This window comes from Kogia breviceps, chromosome 18, assembly GCF_026419965.1.
Source record: "Kogia breviceps isolate mKogBre1 chromosome 18, mKogBre1 haplotype 1, whole genome shotgun sequence".
Taxonomy (NCBI): domain Eukaryota; kingdom Metazoa; phylum Chordata; class Mammalia; order Artiodactyla; family Physeteridae; genus Kogia; species Kogia breviceps.
The window spans coordinates 44,401,403-44,421,844 of record NC_081327.1 but is presented as its reverse complement, the minus strand read 5'-3'; the positions used below and the strand labels follow the sequence as shown (position 1 = coordinate 44,421,844).

The 20,442-nt window shown below is 42.5% G+C and overlaps 1 protein-coding gene across 1 annotated transcript; it reads right to left on the bottom strand.

The window, feature by feature from the left end:
* Positions 1 to 2,414: 2,414 nt before the first annotated feature.
* On the bottom strand, positions 2,415 to 13,740 carry TAT (tyrosine aminotransferase). The gene is made up of 12 exons (XM_059043955.2): positions 13,549 to 13,740; positions 12,703 to 12,949; positions 12,437 to 12,541; positions 9,959 to 10,026; positions 8,927 to 9,085; positions 8,583 to 8,721; positions 7,737 to 7,789; positions 6,570 to 6,722; positions 5,822 to 5,950; positions 5,401 to 5,484; positions 4,233 to 4,331; positions 2,415 to 3,508 (listed from the first exon to the last, which is right to left on the bottom strand). Exons 2-12 carry the CDS (start codon positions 12,935 to 12,937, stop codon positions 3,368 to 3,370), a joined length of 1,365 nt encoding a protein of 454 aa, XP_058899938.1. The 5' UTR covers positions 12,938 to 12,949; positions 13,549 to 13,740; the 3' UTR covers positions 2,415 to 3,367.
* Positions 13,741 to 20,442: the final 6,702 nt, after the last annotated feature.

Sequence of the window (20,442 nt, the reverse complement as noted above, 5' to 3'; positions counted from 1 at the left end):
AATAGGCTGAAGGAGGAAACAAAACCGAACATCCGGAGAAAAGGTAGTCGCTCCAATTAGAGATACGCCCCCTCGCCGGCGCCTCAGATTCTCCGCCGGCGCCTCAGATTCTCCGCCTGCGCCCAGAGCGGCGTCTCGTAGTCTCACGACTGCGCATGCGCCCTGATCAGTGCGCCGCCTTCATTCGCATCTGTGCCTAAGCAGCCTTGGGTTCTTTCGCCCCTCTACCCAACCCCAACTCCCCCACCGCTCCATCCCCCGACCCCCTCCTCTTCCAACGCGGTCACCCAGAGCAGGATTAGGTCTTTGGTGACTGCTAGGGACTAGAGTGGGACGGTGTGTGGTACCGGGTCAGCGGTAACTCGCCAGTTATGCCGTAGGTTAGACAGAAAGGTGAATTCACAGCTGCGAGCCCTTGTCTCCGACCTTTTAAAGCATCCTTTGTTTTATCCTGGGACGCTCGGAAGCCACCGTCCTGCTGCCGCCATCCGCGAAGCAGCTGGGACTTGTCTCTCGGGAATTTTAGGAATTTTAATCTTCTTTGGAAGCAGCCCCGACCAGGGGGTCCCTTTTTTATTCAGAATCACCCAGGACATGATGGACAGAAATCTCATCCCTCCTTAGACTTCCACAGAAGCTGAATTTAAAAGTTGAGTAATAGTTACTTTGAAGAAAGGGAAAAAAAAGGAAAAATTCACACACAAAAACATTTATGTGTACACAGAATAATCTGGAAAAATGGACCAGCAACTGTTACTGTGATTACCTCAGCGGAGAAGAAACGGTGCTGAAGGACTGGCATGAGTGGTTTTTAAATTTTTTTGCATCGTTTGAAATATGTCCAATGTGCATATATTTTTTTTGTTTTGTTTATTTTTAAAAATTATTTATTTATATATTTTTGGCTGCGTTGGGTCTTGTTGCTGCACAGGGGCTTCCTCTAGTTGTGGCGAGCAGGGGCTACTCTTCACTGTGGTGCACGTGCTTCTCATGTGGTGGCTTCTTTTGTTGCGGAGCACGGGCTCTAGGCAGGCGGGCTTCAGTAGTTGTGGCTCGCAGGCTCTAGGGCACGGCCCCTAGATCACAGGCTCAGTAGTTGTGACGCATGGCCTTAGTTGCTCTTCGGCATGAGGGATCTTCCCAGACCAGGGCTGGAACCCATGTCCCCTGCATTGGCAGGTGGATTCTTAACCACTGCGCCACCAGAGAAGTCCCCGTTTTGTTTTTTAAGTCTTTGAATGTTCATTTGACTCCCTTACCAAAATGGTAGATATCAAGGAAAATTGGAAATTTAAGAAGTCTGTCTAGATTCAGTAATGCTGGATAAAATTATACATACGTGTGAAGATAAAACGTTTTGTGTAAACCACTAAGTCTTCCTGTTTCTTTCTTTCTTTTTTTTGCGCTACGCGGGCCTCTCACTGTTGTGGCCTCTCCCGTTGAGGAGCACAGGCTCTGGACGCACAGGCTCAGCGGCCATGGCTCACGGGCCCAGCCGCTCCGCGGCACGTGGGATCTTCCCGGGTCGGGGCACGAACCCATGTCGCCTGCATCGGCAGGAGGATTCTCAACCACTGCGCCACCAGGGAAGCCCCTTGCTGTTTATTTCTGGACAGATATCCTTGGGAGTTGGGGCCAGAGGTACAGGAAAAGAAGAGCCAGGAATTTTCGAAAAATCGGCAGGCGTGGCATACAGGAAACAAATGTTTTTCATCTCAATCATTGTATATTCCTCTTGGTTTTGCTGAAGAAAATTGAAGGGTAAATTTTAGTTCACCAAAGTCCGACATAGATGGGAAGGGGATGTTTGGTTTATTTTTGTAAAGGAAATTAATTGGGTGTGGTTGGCAGAGTTGAGACTTGAAGTTCCTATTCTAGATAAGGAAAACATCCCTTAGTGAAGAATTTCCAGATTGATTATGGTATATTCCTGCCCCTAACCTTGCAAAATAACTTCAGGCTCCCTCCTCCAAGGGAAATGGTTAGGAAAAAATTAGGCAACCGTGCTTAACAGGATTTGCAGACAGAAAGCTCATACTGAAATATGAGCACACCGGACACACCTCATTCTCCTGGTTAGCTGAACCAGTTCAACTTGTTACCCAGTGGGTGGTTAGTAGATCCAGACAAGTGTAGGGATTTGGAGAGTGGGGATCCCAAAAGTTGAAAGTGTGAAGTCAGAGGCCAGGGGTTTATAATGTTGCTTCTTAGTTTGTCTTATTTGTAAGTACAAGCAAGAAGTTGAGCTCCCAAATAAAATATTTTAGGAATAGTGTTTCTTAAGTGACTCCAAATGTCAGGACATCTACAAAGAAATAAATGAAACCTAGTGGGTAATCAATCAGACTGAGCAATAAGCAGCACCTGGGGATAGAAATTCCCCACAGAGGAGAAAAATGACATCACAGAAGAGAATACTTAGTAAAATTTATTTTAAAAAAAGGAAAACAATAATTTATGCCCTTGGCAAAATAAAAGATCTTTTCAATATAAATGTTTCTTAGAAAACATATGAAAAGATAATATATATATCAATAAATCAATATCAATGTTACAGCAAAAGTAATAATGATTCTACAACAATGGCGAGTGAAGAAAATTCTGGCCCTTACACAGCAGCGTTCCTGGAAGGTCCTCTGATGCCTCCTTTTTTTAGTACAGATGTGCCCTCATTTTAAGAAAGCCTGATACACATATGTCTACATTTAGAAACTCTATCAATTAAATTTCTTCGTATCACAAAATAATTCTCTACAAAAAAAAAATCAACGAAAAGTTTCTGTTAAGTGATCCTTCAAATTGGCAAGCTTTCCTAATGTGTTTAGAATTAACCAAATACGTGTGTCCTCAACTTCTTTCATTATAGCATTCTTGCATCCAGTGAGGTATACCTGAAGTGAGCCAGTGACAGAGTTGGGCTTCAGACCTGACTGAAGAGAATGTGTTCTTACTTAGAGTAAGAGGAAATGGTTGGGGGCACGAGTTCCCTCAATCTTTTGATTCTCTAATCCCGAGTTCTTAATTTTCCTGTCTCGACTGTTTCCTGGGTAACTTTGTTCACCTGGTACTCTCAAGCTAAAAGGAGGAAGTCATATGGGAGGATGGATTGATGGAAGTCATGGGGGTGGATTAATGAATTAGTGAGTCACTCCAGCAGAGCAGAGTGAGGTGAAATCTGGGGTTCAGAGTGTGTGTGTGTGTGTGTGTGTGTGTGTGGATATAGCTGGGGGAAAGCTGGAGCAATTCTGAGCCCTTGTCGTGGTATTTGTGAAGCCCCTCTCCCAGCAGGGGCACCTGAGGGGCAGCAGGGCTCAGTCCCGCTCTCCCCAGCCGGATGGGACACATACTCGGGAGAATGAACTCCATCCTATTTGTCACATTCCTCCTGGCTCCCTTCAGCACAATGGTAGTGCTGCTCACAGAACTCCTGGATCCGGCTACACGCCTCCAGCATCATCACTTCAGGGATTGTGATTACCACTCGGAAGAAATGCGGGTACTCGAAGCACTGCAAAAATAAAAGCCTGTTATCCTCAGAGCAATTGAATCAGGGACTAGACCACCCTGATATGGCCAGGGTCCTAATCAGCAAGAAGCAGTGATGCCATTTACCCAAGGCTATCATTTCACTCGATTCCCACCACTGTAGCGCTAAGCCAGTAACTGAGTTAATTTATCTTAAAAGGAATTTGTGGGACAAGCTTGATTTCCTCTCGCCTAGAATGTTCAACCACAATTTTTCTTCCTGGATGGGGGAGAAACAAATTTTAAATAGAGGTCATGAGACCCATCAGTTTGAATCTTTTCAGAAGAGAATACCGTAGTCCCTCGGTATCCATGGGGGGTTGGTTCCAGAACCTTCGAGAGTACCAAAATCCGAGGATGCTCAAGTCCCATATATAAAATGGCATAGTATTTGCATAACCTACATACATCTTCCTGTGTACTTTAAATCATCTCTAGGTTACTTATAATACCTAATACAATGTAAATGCTATGTAAATAGTTGCCAGTCTGCGGCAAATTCAAGTTTTGGAACTTTCGCGGATTTTTTTTTCCCCGCATATTTTTCCATCCACAGTTGGTTGAATCCTTGGATGAGGAACCTGCGTATATGAAGGCCGACAGTATGCTTTGTTGGGGGAGAAAAAGTCAGGCTAAAGACCAGCTCAAGGAGAGTTCCTGAGGCTCTAGAAACCGTTGAGAGTGTCCTGAGAGACATAAGCACTCACTGTTGCCGGGAGGCAGTGGACGGATTGCTCAGCAACTAACTGCTCAGTGAATTCCACATCATTCTCAAATTCTGGGAAATGTTCCATCTCAATTCCAACCTATACCAATAACAGGGAGATGCAAATTTATCAGGAGGGAAAACAGGCCAACTCCCTATGCCACAAATTAAGGTAGGGACTGCTCTAAAAAAACATCTTGGAACTCCACTACTGATAACTAAGAGTTCTTGCTCTTATGAACTCACAGAATTTTTCATAGGGAAGAGAGGATGTATTTATATTAATGTTTTAGTTTACTGAAGGGCTCCTTCTTGGATGCTGATAAATGAAAGCTGGAAATAGGATGCCAGTGTTTCTCAAAAAAGGCACTATTGGGACTTCTCTGGTGGCGCAGTGGTTGAGAATCAACCTGCCAATGCAGGGGACACGGGTTCGAGCCCTGGTCCGGGAGGATCCCACATGCCGCGGAACAACTAAGCCCGTGAGCCACAGCTACTGAGCCTGAGCTCCAGAGCCCGCGAGCCACAGCTACTGAAGCCTGCGTGCCTAGAGCCCGTGCTCCGCAACAAGAGAAGCCACCGCAATGAGAAGCCCGCGCACCACAAGGAAGAGTAGCCCCTCTCTCCGCAACTAGAGAAAGCCCATGCGCAGCAACGATAGACCCAACGCAGCCAAAAATACATTAATTAATTAATTTTAAAAAGGCACTATTCCCATTATGGGCCAGGCTATTCTTGATTTCATGGAACTACCCTGGCCATTGAAAAATATTCAGCATCCCTGGCCCACAAAATGCCAATAGCACCCCAAACAGTCTTTCTGAAAACAAACAAAATTCCTATATATCCCCAAACACTCCTAGGGAACCAGATCTCTCCTAGGTGAGAATTACAGTAGTGTGGAAAGCCTCTTATTTGTGTCTTATGTCATCCCTGTATCTACATATAAAATGATTCTCTGTATGAAGAATTAAGTCATTTTAAGAGTATTTTTCTTTTTCTTCTTTTTTCTTTTTTTTTAGCACTGAGGTTAAACCACATCAATGGGACCATTCAGAACAAGGCAGTTCCTAAACTGACTGGCTCAGGAGCCCATGTGGTTGTCTTCGTGAGCCCTGCAGACTGGCTTCCCCCGCCTACCACCAGCTGCCTGCCACCCACACACTCACCATGAGGTACATGGCCCCAGAAGGGCGGATGGGCCGGAGTCCAGGGATGGCAGCCAATGCCCCATAGCAGAGGTCCGCATTGGACTACGAGAGGAGACAGAGACATCAAGAATGAAAAGTTAAGCAAAAGAAAAACCAAGTCATTAAAAGGAGAGCCCGCATCAAAGGCAGGGAATCTAAGTTTGCTCTCCTGGCATAAGGGGTAACAAGATAAAAACTCTGCCACTTGAAGCTTTTGGCCAGGAGCAGGGTGGATTGCCAGAAGTTAGAGAAGTGTATGGGTAGATATTTACACTGATGCCACCTCCTGGTTTGGAAGCCCCATAATGGAGCATTGCTCCAGAAATGAGGACCCATTATTCCAAATTCCACTGGTGGCATTCCTTGACTCCCAGAGTGGAAAGTCATGGGCTGCCCTTACCTTGAGGAAGCTTAGAGTGTTGTGGTAGAACTCTTGAGGGGTGCGATGCAGGATGCTTTTCAGAGCTCCCTGGACAAGGGTGCAGGGTCCCAGGATCCGCTGACTCAGCTTCACCAGCCCATCTCGGATCTAAAAGCCCCCCAGCAAACACATTATTTAGCCTTTCTTAAGCATCCCCACTGTGGAGATCCTTGTTCTGCCCATTCTTTCTATCAAGTTTTTAATCTCTGGAGAAGTGATGGTGCCTGTGTCATTCTTAGATCAGACCACCTAGGTTTGTAGCCCAGCTCTGCCATGCACTGGCTGTGTGACTCTGGGCAAATTATACAACCTCTCTGTGTCTCATATTTCTCACCTGTACAATGGAGATAATACTACTACTGGCCTCACAGGGTTGTTAGGAGAATTAAATTGAAATAAAGTACAGAAAGCACTGGCACATTGTAATCCCACAAACAATATTAGGTATCATTACTGCTATTGTTTCCTTTTTTTGTGGTACTAAAATTGGAGGTAGATGGAACGTCCTCACCAAGACAGAAAAACTGAGTTTTGGAGAGGAATAACTAGTACTGTCTTTATCCAGTGTCTTTCCAGGCACACGGAACTACAGGGCCAAAAAGAAGGAAAAAAACTCCTTACCTCCTTACCACTGTGCATGCAAAATAAATAAATAAATATTTAGAAAAAAATATATATATATAATCGCCCCTAAATTAGACATGCTGTTTCACCACATTGCTCTCACCTCATTGCCAAAAATATCTCTTCGGTCATGGATGAGGATCCAGCCCATCCTCCAGCCAGGAACCAACCAGCGCTTGGCCAGCCCTCCACAGGACAGGATGGGGACGTTGCTACTGAGGGTGGCTAGAGGTTCAAATTTGGAATCCGAAAACACCTGAGAAGAAGAGGGGCTTGTTACAGTTGTCTTCTGGTTTACCTTCCTCCAAATCCCATGCCTTGCAAGATTTTCCTTATATCACTAGGGACAGGGTCTCAGATTTACGGGCTCATTCCTACCCTGAAGCATGACTGGGATCTCAAGAGGCTTCAGAGGGGACTCTCCAAAAACATTTAATCCAGTATCTAGTCTAGATTAAAAGAAGCCTAAAATGAGAAAACTGACCCCAGCCCAGTAATAGGTACAACCCTTGGCTCTAGGGAATGAATGACCGTTGGAGTTACAGATTTCACAATAATATATGGGTCCATAATCCCTTATGTGAAATTCCTGGGCTCAAGTATGTTGCAAAATGTAGAATTGCTTGGATTTTAGAAAGGTTATAGAGCACATGTACCATAGATCATATAACAGCCGCGGGGCAATCAGGGACAGCGCTCCTAAATCAAGCAGAGTAACTGTTCCGCCCCTTTCCTTACACTCTTATATAGATCCATAAGTGAGATAAATAAAGATTTACAAATATCTTTATATCAGGCCAAGTCAGGTTTTGCCACCAAATGAATTCCCAAAATCTTCAGTTTTTTTTTTTTTTTTTTTTTTTTTGGTACGCTGGCCTCTCACTGTTGTGGCCTCTCCTGTTGCGGAGCACAGGCTCCGGACGCGCAGGCGCAGCGGCCATGGCTCACGGGCCCAGCCGCTCCGCGGCATGTGGGATCTTCCCGGACCGGGGCACGAACCCGCGTCCCCTGCATCGGCAGGCGGACTCTCAACCACTGCGCCACCAGGGAAGCCCAAATCTTCAGATTTTTATAGCTTTCTGGATTTTGGAAAACTGGCTAAGGGCTGGTTGGTTATCTGTATATCTGTTTAGATCGCAGGGATGCTGATTAGTGCTGTACTGAAACGATTAGGATTCGCTTCTGATAAATCTAGGTGCCACATCTAAAGGTGCCATGAGATAATTTGGGATTGAGAGAATGGAAGTGATGCACCCTACCCAAGACTCACCATGTCTCCATAGATCTCATCAGCTAAGATGGGGACACACTGCCTTGCAGCCACTGAAAATAAGAGAAACATGCTGAAATCATTTTTAATGTGAATTGCCTTCGCATTTAATATTTACCTGGGCTTATTATACTTTGCATTTCATGTTTGTATGTTTCATCTTCCTCTTTTTAAAAAAAAAATTTTTTTTTTTAATATGTTCGGGAGTGAGATTTTTTTTTTTAATTTTTATTTGTTTATTTATTTATTTATTTTTGGCTGTGTTGGGTCTTCGTTTCTGTGCGAGGGCTTTCTCTAGTTGTGGCAAGCGGGGGCCACTCTTCATCGCGGTGCACGGGCCTCTCTCACTATCGCGGCCTCTCTTGTTGTGGAGCACAGGCTCCAGACGCGCAGGCTCAGTAGTTGTGGCTCACGGGCCTAGTTGCTCCGCAGCATGTGGGATCTTCCCAGACCAGGGCTCGAACCCGTGTCCCCTGCATTGGCAGGCGGATTCTCAATCACTGCGCCACCAGGGAAGCCCCCATCTTCCTCTTTAAGAACTATAAACTCTTCTTATACTCTTCCAGGGTACAGAGCCTAAATTTGCTCTTTAATTAACTAGATATTTCAAACCCTCTCTTCCACATGATGGGAGTGGTGAAGAGGCAAGTATTTCCTCTTTTTCTCCTTCTTTCAGGAAATTCCTACCTTTCCAGGGGCACACCACTCACTGGAGACCCCGGTGGAGCCCTCCCACCTCCATCCTAGGCTTGGAACTTGGTGAAGGACTCCTTTCTCGTTCCATGAAACAGCTGAAGGATTCCATCCCCATCTTCTCCCCTGTCAAGTGAAGTCTGCTGGACTTACCTGCCAAAATTTTCTGGAGATGACTTCTACTGAACACTGACCCACAAGGGTTTGACGGATTATTGACAACGAGGCAAGCTGTCTTTTCATCAATCAGAGATTCCAGTTGTTTCAGGTCACTTTCCCAAAACTTCTCTGGCTGGGGAGGAAAAAAGGGGGAGACTAAGATGATTCTGCAAAATGTAGGAGGACTACTCAATTCACTCAAAGGTATAATGTAAATAACAAAATGTATCTGTGGCCTCGACCACCCACTTCCAGATCTTTCTCTGCTAAGATAATGGTCATATATTTTTATGAAGTAGTAGTTGAGCTCTTGTGTCTAAAATGTAAAAGTCATTTACCAATAAATTGTAGGGTTTGACCTCGATTCCCATAGATTCAGCCAGAGTCCTGTAGAGAGGGAAGCCAGGTCTGGGAACTAGGATGTTTTGCCCTGGGTTGGCCAGCACAGCTAAACAAAGTTCAATAGCCTGACTGCAGCCACTTGTTAGAATGACATCCTGTGAAGAATAGAAAAGTTTCATTTTGTTAGGGGTTCCAACAGCAACAGGAGAAAAGAGGTTATCAGATGAATGAGTGGGAAGCAAAAAAAAACCCTTATTTTTACAAACTCTATGTAAAGTAGTGGGGACTGTACAAAGCCCAAATTGAAAGAAGTGAATATGTTTATATATGTGCATATCTAAAAGTTGTTGAAAATGTTGGCTACTTAAGAGAAATAAATCACTTAAAAAAGGATGGGTTGGCTGTGACTCAGCAGACCTCCACCAGTGATCATTATGACCTTGGACTTTTTCACCTGGTTATTTATTTACTTTTGACCAGAGATTTGAAACCTGACTCTCTTCTGAAAGACAGATATAGGGCACCTCTTAATGTTAAGAAATGTTGACCCCCACCCAGTGGACAGCAGAGCAGAGGGTAGCATTTAAACTTGGCTCTGCCATCAATCCAGTATGCCATGGAACCTCTACCTTCCCATCTAAGTGACCTTAAGGGCAGTGAAGGAAGCTACAGATTAATAAAAGACCTATTGGTAAAATTAAAAATTTCAATTATTTGATGTTTATGAATTATTGTCTTTCAATGATCTTTTGCAGAGGATCAAATATAGGTTGACCTCTGAGTCCTTTAAGCCTCCTTGAGACAGACACTATATGAGTTGTATGCAACGTTATTATCATACTATAATGACATTAACTATAATCACTGATTAGTGGCCTCCCCATATGAAAAGTCCTCGAATTGCCAAAGGGAAATTATCCTTAGTTTTTGTTCCACTTGAAACGCTTATTCCTCCTGGAACAGAAACAAGGAAACAGGTAGGCTGTGCCCAATATTGTTCCCAAGCTGGTTCCTTGTCTAGGGCTCACCTTAGCTTCCAGGGGTGCCTCGGGACAGTGGTAATAAGAAGCAACCTCCTCCCGACTCGATAAGTAGCCTGGGAGAAAAGAGCAGAATGAGGAAGCTGGAAGTTTTCATCCCACAACTGACAGGTTCGCCCTTAAGTCAACAGGGCTTCGAGGCTACCTTCTGCCCCAGCTCAGAGCACATACGATTTAGTTTAGCTCTGTCACTATAGATAAAGGAGATTAACTTTGTATCTTACAATTTTACAATGAGCACAAATGTATAAATAATAACCAAAAGAGTTCCCCAAACCATAAAGTACTCTGCAGCATCTTGGTGACTCTGATATGTTTTATTTTATTTTAGATTATTTAATCTAAAATTTAGATTAAATAATCTAAAATAGGATTAGATTATTTCGGATTTAGATTATTCCTAAATCCCTTCCAGGTATTATATTTTTTGAAAACTTGTAATTAATGAATTCATTCCCTTGGGTCCATTTTAACTTTTTCACATTGTATTGTATACCTATTAGTATTTTTCCTTTTAAATTATATTGAGGGACTTCCCTGGTGGCAGAGTGGTTGAGAGTCTGCCTGCCAGTGCAGGGGACATGGGTTCAAGCCCTGGTCTGGGAGGATCCCACGTGCCACAGAGCAGCCGGGCCCATGCGCCACAACTGCTGAGCCTGTGCTCTGGGGCTTGCAAGCCACAGCTGCTGAGCCCATGTGCCACAACTGCTGAGGCCCTGCGCCTAGAGCCCATGCTCCACAGCTGGGGCAGGGGAGCCACCATGGTGAGGAGTGGCCCCCGCTCGCCGCAACTGGAGAAAGCCCGTGAGCAGCAAGGAAGACCCAACACAGCCAAAAATAAATAATATAAATTAAAATAAATTTTTTAAAATTATATTGAAATTAATTTTTTTTCCTTTTAAATTATGTTCTCGTACAATAGTTCCAAATGTTGGCTTACAAGCTTGAAGTATAGACAGTTTCATACAAATTATGTTTTACAAAATTGCTCTCCAGAAAGATGTTCTTCAGTTACCAAGACTAGAGGCAATATTTCCTAATGTTTGTTAAATTAATAGGTAGAGATAGGTCTCTTGATGTTATACAAATTAGCACTTCCTTAATTACTAATAAAGAAGAGTATTTTCTAGATATATATTATTATCTGTGTTTCCTTTGGCATGAAGTGTTCATATCCTTTGCATTTTGTCAAATGGAGACTTGGTTTGGGGTTTTCAGGTTAAGTCAGTTTCCTAATACTTTGGATATAAAAGTCATCATAAACTTTTAAAAAATTCTATTGAAGTATAGTTGATTTACAATGTTGTGTTAATTTATGCTGTACAGTAAAGTGATTTAAGTTATACATATATACATTCTTTTTCATATTCTTTTCCATTATGTATAAACTTTTTTTACAACTTAACTTTTGGTCTTATTTTGTTTTGAGTTTTATTTATGAAACTTCATAAAATGTAAATAATCAACCTAAAAATCACACCCCTGATATCTCTTTAGAGTGTTTTTAAAATTCTATTTTAGCATGAAACTGGATTTTTTTTTTTTTTTTTTTGCGGTACGCGGGCCTCTCACTGCTGTGGCCTCTCCCGCTGCGGAGCACAGGCTCCGGACGCGCAGGCTCAGCGGCCATGGCTCACGGGCCCAGCCGCTCCGCGGCATGTGGGATCTTTCCGGACCGGGGCACGAACCCGTGTCCCCTGCATCGGCAGACGGATTCTCAACCACTGTGCCACCAGGGAAGCCCCATGAAACTGGATTTTTATTCTGCATTAAGAATATATTTCTACGCGCACATATACACAGGGGGGAAATGTGCGACACTGAAACAAAGTCAAGGAATCACTTATTTTACCAAAATGTTTAGGGTAGTAATGTTTAATAGATGGAGAGAGTTAAACCTAAATAAGAATAATTTCTTTCTGTCCTAAACAAACCTTCTATCCTCCAGTAGGTCAGCTCATTCTTTGCTGTTCTTGATTTTTTTGGTTTTGTTTTTTGTTTTTGCCTTGAAACAAGCACAATTACATTGAGAGTGTGGTTAGGACAATAATTAAATTAAACCTTGAATGTGTAGAGAAGGAGGAATAAAGCCAAGAAGCTATTTACACAGGGCAGTAATTAAATTAATTTAGGAGCTAGGGGGCTTTGTAAAGAAGCAGGTGCAGCCAAACTCAAGGCCTCCGTTTAGAATGAGCAATGAAAGAATAGGAGCGTTATTTGAGAAATAAGTATGTAATGGGAACCTAGAGCAGGGAGGTGCCATAATGCCAGAGGAAGCCAGGAAAGAAGTTAGACCTTGACGGCTTGAGGTTAAGCATGCTGAGACTCCTTTCCCCAAATCCAACAGCCATTTCATTTTAGCTTCTCCTTAGGAATTATGCATCAGGAAAGCAAAGAAATTTATTCCTCTAAGAAGAGCACTTAAGATTTGGAAGCCACCAGATTAGAGTCTCAGGAGGAATTTACCAGTGGAGTGGGCATAGCCGTTATACTTCCCAGAGTCGAGGGCATCTTTTATTGCTTGGGTAACTTCAGGATCTGTAAGCAGGTTTCCAAACACAGTAGGGTCCCCTTTTCATGGGAAAAAAAAAAAAAAAAAAGAACCGCTAAGAGGTTATTCTTCCATGCCCAGTGCTCAGACCCACCCTCCACTTCCATCCTCTCCAATCAAGCCATGAGGGTGGGGGTGGGAGGAACCATGCCTGCCTCTCGGTCAAGTGTCTCCAACTCACCAATTGACAGAGCAATCATGGTCTTGTTTGGATTTGGCTTCACCTTCATGCTGTCCACAATGGATCGGATGGGATTGAAAGTTTTGTTGGACATGTCCGAGGGCCTCACGGACCATCTGGCCTTCCTGCCTTTCATTTTTCCCGGCACAGAGCTTCTCCCAGGGATGTTGACATGCACATCCAGCACTGAGGGGAGGTTGCCGTGGTCGTGCAACTGAATCATGTATGGGTCCATCACTAACAAAGGCTATGGGAAAAAAAAGGGGTCGTTGTGACACTAAGAACAGACATCATCCTGGGGGGACTACAGTTGGACCTAAACGTTGGGGTGATTTCACCAGACATCTCTTTCCAAACTCCTTTCTCATGTAAAGTAGCTTTGTTATGAATGTGGGGAGTTTTAAGACTTTTCCCTGAGACGGAGAATAAGCAAGAGCCCATTCTACAATATTAGCTGAGAGTGTTCCATTGAATACTTACCTACTGTGAGATTCGCTGTGTGCAGCTGTAATCCCCATGAAAATTTAACCACGCTCTCAGTGAAACCAAGGAAAAAATGACATGAGAACTGTTAAACAATGAAAGCATATGTGTTCCTTCCTCTCCATACAAGGAAGAGTCTCCCTAACACTTCAAACAGACTGTGTCTTGTCCTGTGCAAAGAAGAACCAGGAAGAACCATTCCACTTGGTTAGAAATTTAATGTTAATATCGTCGTTAGTAAAAATAAAGCCCTATTCCATAAGCATCTTACTGTCCTGTGGTTAAAGAAGTCAATACACCACAAAGAAGAAAGTGCATACTCGAAATCACCATCACCAGATTAGCTGAGGCTTGAGATTTTACCTTCTGAGTAAAGGAGAAGTAGCTTCCAAGTAGCCAAACCAGGAAGTCGTCTTTGTTCTTTGGCAAGTTACAGTGACAGTGAATTCAGATGCACCCTGTGACTCCTGAAATAGTCCCACAAATGGGCGTTGGGCCTGAAACTTTCATGCTATTGGTTCAGGTGAGAACTGAGCAGCCAGCCCTCCTTTCCACCCCCCTCCCCACTTTTTGCTTCTTTTTATCTCTAACCCTGCCTCCACCTCCACCACCAAATCAGGAATTTGAACTCGCTCTGTGTTAACTCTTTCCGCATACTTTGTGAGATGTCTGAAAGGACTGTCAGAGAGGTAGTTAGGAGTACAGTTGGTAACTTTTATTAAAACTTTTTTGTTACAAAACAACCTATTAAAATTTCAATAGTGCAGAAATGTATAGAGTAAAAAGTGAGAGTCTTGCTATCTGTATGTTCCATTTTCACTCCCAGGGCCAAGCAGTGGTAATGATTTGGCCATTTCTATCCACTCACCAAGATGGATAGATGATAGTAGATCAATTGAGCTATAGATGATAGATAGATAGATAGATAGATAGATAGATAGATAGATAGATAGATAGATGATAGATTAGATGACAGATACATAGTTACAGAATTTTATGTATTTTCAAAACACAGCTGAGATCACGCTTTACAACTTGTCGGGCAGCATGCTTATTTATTTCCTACATCTTGGGCTCCTTTCCTTGTCAGTCCACAAAGTTCTACTCCAGCTGGAACACACTGCACAGTTAGAGTAAACTAAGGCCCCCTCCATAAATATCTTAAAAGTAGACGGTCTCCAAGGCAACCCAAACCTGTATAATTGTGAATTCTCCTTCATTTTCCTGTTGTGGAGCTACTGGAAAAATAAGATGTCAGGTGAGATCTAAATAAAAAACTTTGCTAAGCAAGCACAGCAGAGATCTCAGCATTCCTGTGAGCCTATGAAAAGTACCACCCACCCAAGGGTTAAGAGGAGCCTCAGTGACCCCATGGCTCAGATCCTATCTGTTTATTTATTGAGAGACAAAGAGTTGTTACATAAGCTCCCTCTTCTCCAGCTGCTTATTGGTGATTTGAGTCTCCAGTGAGGTTGAATAACCTTTTATTTCTCTGGTCCTTCTATCTCTTAGTGCTTTGAAAGACCTACCTAATGCATTCTCTTCCCCACTCCAGTGAAGTCAGCATTTACCACTTCATCTCGCCAGTGCAGAAGCGCCAGGCAAGGGCAGGAAGCCAGTCAGGTCAGAGGGAATCTAGGTTCTGAAGCCCTGAGCCCTGAGCTAGCTGATCCAGACTGCTCTGTTTCAAAAAGCTATGTCTACAACATCTAAAAAGACAGAAAAGGAAAGCCTTAAGTCAGCTCTGCTCTTTGGCACCCTCTAGCAAAAGGTGAATGGCTTGTTTTACTAAATGCAGTGAAACATTGTACAGAAAGAAGTATACTTCACAGGCTAGACGGACTGCCCTCGGTTAAGTTGCCAAGTGAGAACATGGTGTTATTTCCAAAGCACATAGGTTTTGTCAAGAGAGAAGACCACCCTTTCTTAAATGCTTTTATTCCACCACCGCCGCCATTTAAAATATAACATGTAAAATATACCATGTATGTGCTGGAGAAAATCAGAAAAAAGTAAAAGCATTTATAATCCACCACCACTCTTAATACATTAGTCTTACTTTTCCCCCACAAAGTTTGGCTCTTGTTCTACATACGTATTTTTTAAATCGAGATAAAATTTATATAACAGAAAATTCACCATTTCAAAGTGTAGGATTCAGTGATTTTTTTAGTTCATTCACAACATTGTGCAACCAACACCACCATCTAATTCCAACACATTTTCATTGCTCCAGAGGGAAACTCCGTACCCATGAACCAGCCCCCCCCCACTTCCCTCCTGGCAGTCCCCCACAACCACTAAGCTACTTTCTGTCTCCATGGATTTGCCTACTCCTGACGTTTCATACAAATGGAATCATACATTGTGTGTCTGACTTCTTTCACTTGGCAAATATTTTTCAAAGTTCCTCCGTGTTGTCGTGTGTAACAGTACTTCGTTCCTTTTTACGGCTGGGAAATAGTCCATTGTGTGGATATACTTCATGGGTTCATCCATTCACCAGCTGCTGGCCATTTGGGTTGTTTCCACTTTTTGGCTATTATGAACAATGCTGCTATCAACATTTGTATACAGGTTTTTGTGTGAACATATGTTTTCAATTCTCTTGGGTACATACCTTGGCATAGAGCTGCTGGGCCATATTATGGATAGTTGTTTGCATTGTGAATTTTTAAATTATATCATGAATATTTTCCCATGTTATGAAAAACATTCCATCATAGAGAAGTACCAGAAGTTATTGAATAATTTTCCTATTGTTGGACATAATGTGGAGTCTAGGTTTTATCATTGTAAGAAATGCTGCCAAGAGCATCATTTTATCTAAATATCGGTTCATACACTTTACTATCTCCTTAAGATAAATTTTACTATACAGTAACTTACTGAATTGAAGACCATAAACATTTTGCTTTTACTTTTACTCTCCTAATAAAGTATAATATATCATCATATAATAAATTCAAATTTAGATGTTTATGGACTAAACCCTTAATACCTTCTTTCCCCATAATCCCATTCCATAGACATAGCCCGTTTAGCCATTTCTCGGTTATCTTTCCAAGTGTCTTCGGTGTCTACACAATACTTGTACACCTGGTTTTGGAGTTGTTCAAAATTATGTATATACTATATGTTTATTCTGAAGCTGCACTGTCTCTTATTGTAGCCACTATTCATAAGTGGCTACTGAGTACTTGAAATGTGCTTTGTCTGAATTGAGATGTATTGTTGGTGTAAAATATACATCAGGTTTCAAAGACATATAAATACTGTAATGTAAAATAGCTCATCAATAGTTTTATATTGATTACATGCTTAAATAATATTTGAATCTATTGAGTGAAATAAGGTATATTATTAAAATTAATTTCATCTATTTATTTTGACATTTAAAAATATTTCTATTAGAAAATTTGAAATTACTATGTGGTTTGCATTCCATTTCTATTGAATAATGTTCTATAGCTTGCTTTTTTCTTTAACATCTTTATTGGAGTATAATTGCTTTACAATGGTGTGTTAGTTTCTGCTGTATAACAAAGTGAATCAGCTATATGTATACATATAACCCCATATGCCCTCCCTCTTGCGTCTCCCTCCCACCCTCCCTATCCCACCCCTCTAGGTGGTCACAAAGCACTGAGCTGATCTCCCTGTGCTATGTGGCTGCTTCCCACTAGCTAGCTGTTTTACAGTTGGTAGTGTATATATGTCCATGCCACTCTCTCACTTCGTCCCAGCTTACCCTTCCCCCTCCCCGTGTCCTCAAGTCCATTCTCTACATCTGCATCTTTATTCCTGTCCTGCCCCTAGGTTCATTAGAACCTTTTTTTTTTTTTTTAAGATTCCATGTATATGTGTTAGCATACGGTATTTGTTTTTCTCTTTCTGACTTACTTCACTCTGTATGACAGACTCTAGGTCCATCCACCTCACTACAAATAACTCAATTTTGTTTCTTTTTATGGCTGAATAATATTCCATTGTATATATGTGCCACATCTTCTTTTTTTTTTTTTTTGCGATACGTGGGCCTCTCACTGTTGTGGCCTCTCCCGCTGCGGAGCACAGGCTCCAGATGCGCAGGCTCAGCGGCCATGGCTCACGGGCCCAGCCGCTCCGCGGCATGTGGGATCTTCCGGGACCGGGGCACGAGCCCGTGTCCCCTGCATTGGCAGGCGGACTCTCAACCACTGCGGCACCAGGGAAGCCCTGTGCCACATCTTCTTTATCCATTCATCTGTCTATGGACACCTCGGTTGCTTCCATGTCCTGGCTACTGTAAATAGTACTGCAATGAACATTGTGGTACATGACTCTTTTTGAATTATGGTTTTCTCAGGGTATATGCCCAGTAGTGGGATTGCTGGGTCATATGGTAGTTCTATTTTTAGTTTTTTAAGGAACCTCCATACTGTTCTCCATAGTGGCTGTATCAATTTACATTCCCACCAACAGTGTAGGAGGGTTCCCTTTTCTCCACACCCTCTCCAGCATTTAGTGTTTGTAGATTTTTTGATGATGGCCATTCTGACTGGTGTGAGGTGATACCTCATTGTAGTTTTGATTTGCATTTCTCTAATGATTATATAGCTTGCTTTTTAAAAAGACTTAATAATATGTTGTGTGGACATTCTTTCCATTTTCGTACACAGAGATCAATTTAATTCCTTTTAATGGCTACATAGTGTTCAGTTAACCATTCCACTGTTGTTGGCTATGGGGCAGCTTCCAATTTTTCTTTCTATTACAAATAAATCATATTGAACACACATTTTTTATGAATGGGAATTTTTATGAGTATCCTGTAATTTGTGGGATAATTTCCTAGAGGAAGAATCACATTTCAAACACTGATAGACCTGCAAATTGATCAAATAATAGACTATAGGGAGAAGAGACAACACAAATATGTCTTATTTTGACAACTCTTGGAGTTCAGACCAGATGTCAGAACAACATATCCTGCTTGAGAGGTGACACAAGGAATCAACTGAGTGTTACAGCAGTGGTTCTCCAGGTGGACAGAATCTCAGAAATTAAGGCCTCCTCTTGATATTGGCCTTTGCAAGAGTTAAGTCAGGCAAGGATGAGATTGTCTAAATGTTAGAAGCTATTGCCACTTAAGGTTTATACTTTCAAAGATCCCAGCTACACTGGAGACTCAGGTTCAACTCGCCCTCCCCCCCACACAGCCAATAGGCTTGGTGTCCTGTCTCCACCTAGACATTATAAACCAAGAGCCTTAGATTGTTCAGATTGATAATGCCGCCTGGGGCGGCAGCAGTGTCAGCACATCTATATCTCTGGTTTTCAGTCCTTCTCATCGCTTGGCCCCTGGGGTGCTCCATTTTTATCTTTGGAGCTCAATTAGGTATTTTGTTATATTTAACCTAACATTTTTAGATATTTTTATAACTGGAGATCTTCCAGGTCCTCCTGATCTCAATATCACCAAAAACGAAAGTCTCTCCTCATTAATTTGAAATGTCACCTTTATCTTGTACTAAATTCTTCTATCTTCCTAACCCTTTATGGAATACTATATTCTAGAATGAAAATTTTACAATTCTTGATATGCATTGGCAGCTTCCTTTCAGAATGGCCAATAACCTTCCTATCAGTCATTGTTTGCAAACCCTGGGAATTATTTTCCACAAAAATCTTTGCCAAATTGATTGATAGGAAAAATGATATTAAAGGTTGCCGTTATTTCTGTTCCTTTTTATTTTAGTGAGGGCAGTCATTTTTCATGATTTAATATTAGCTCTTCTCATGTTGTGAATTACCTGTTCACATCCCTCACCTGTTTTGCCCAGGGGCTCAACTTTTTCTTAGATGAGACTTGGACAGAGGAAGCCACTGCAAGGCAACAAAACAGCAGCACTGAGATCACTGGCCCAGCCTCCTCTGTCTCAACCCAGCTGGCTCAGACTCCGGTTTACAGATCAAAGAACAGTGAGTAGCACGGGTTTTGGGCAGGTGGTCCTGCAAATAGTGCAGCTGACGCAGAACCAGCAGGGCCGAGGGGGTGTGAAAGGAACAGGGGCTGCTGTATCAGAAGGTCATCCCCATGGCACGCCCTCATTCAGTAGCTGACAAGCGAACCCAGGTCAGATGGGAAAACAGACAAAGCAAACAAGTTTTGGTAATACCTTTCTTCTGTAGCTCATGTTTTCTCTCGATAGAAAGTAGATGGGGGAAAACAAAAGAGAAGGCCCAACTCTGCTTACGGAGCCTAACTGCCACCAGGTAACCTTCACTGGACAGTCAGGGCCCAGTAAACCGTGGAAATACTCACTAAAAGCTACACCAACCAGCCATTAAGGCTTTCACTTAAAAATTGAACTTGCATTGAGTTTGTTCTTAAGTATAACACTATTGTGTTTGCTATAGAAAAGTGTTTCTATGTGTGTGGTAAAAAAACACATAACATTAAATTTGCCATCTTCATCATTTTTTTTTTTTTTTCGGTATGCGGGCCTCTCACTGTTGTGGCCTCTCCCGTTGCGGAGCACAGGCTCCGGACGCACAGGCCCAGCGGCCATGGCTCACGGGCTCAGCTGCTCCGCGGCATGTGGGATCTTCCCGGACCAGGGCACGAACCCGTGTCTCCTGCATCGGCAGGCGGACTCTCAACCACTGCGCCACCAGGGAAGCCCCTATCTTCATCATTTTTAAGTGTCTAGTTCAGCAGTGTTAAGTATATTCACATTGTTCCACAGAAGATCTCCAGAACTTTTTCATTTTGCAAATCTGAAACTCTATACCCGTTAAACACTAATTCTCCCTCTCCCCTCCCCCCAGCCCTTGGCAATCACCTTTCTACTTTCTATCTTTCTATTTTCTGATAGGAAAGTATTTTAAAAATAGTTACACCACCCAGACATAACCACTGTTAACCATCTTGCCTACAATTAATATTTTGAAATATATTTTTTTCCTAGGGGTACATCCACAGGCTTTATATATCAGAATTTGGTATTCCACGAGTCTCTTTTTACATGATATTGTGATCTTCCTAAGACTGTAAAATTTTTTTTGAATTTCTTTTTAGGGATCGCCTAAAACCTTGGGTCTCGCATTTTTATACATCTCTTTCCACATCCTTTTTTTCTCGACCCAGGCATAAGAGTTGATGCTCTCTGGGTATCTATCCCATACCCAGCACTGTTTGATATGCTCTACCCAAATCAACTCATAATCCTCATCTACATCCCAGAAGTAGGGCCTGTTTCACCTCCACTTTAC

Excerpts from the sequence above, each read along its gene's own strand:
- TAT (XM_059043955.2), bottom strand. The coding sequence starts at position 12,937 with ATGGACCCATACATGATTCAGTTGCACGACCACGGCAACCTCCCCTCA. Across the intron at positions 9,086-9,958 it reads AGGCACCCCTGGAAGCTAAG|GATGTCATTCTAACAAGTGG; the intron begins GTGAGCCCTAGA and ends TATTCTTCACAG. Across the intron at positions 7,790-8,582 it reads TCTCCAGAAAATTTTGGCAG|TGGCTGCAAGGCAGTGTGTC; the intron begins GTAAGTCCAGCA and ends TCTTATTTTCAG.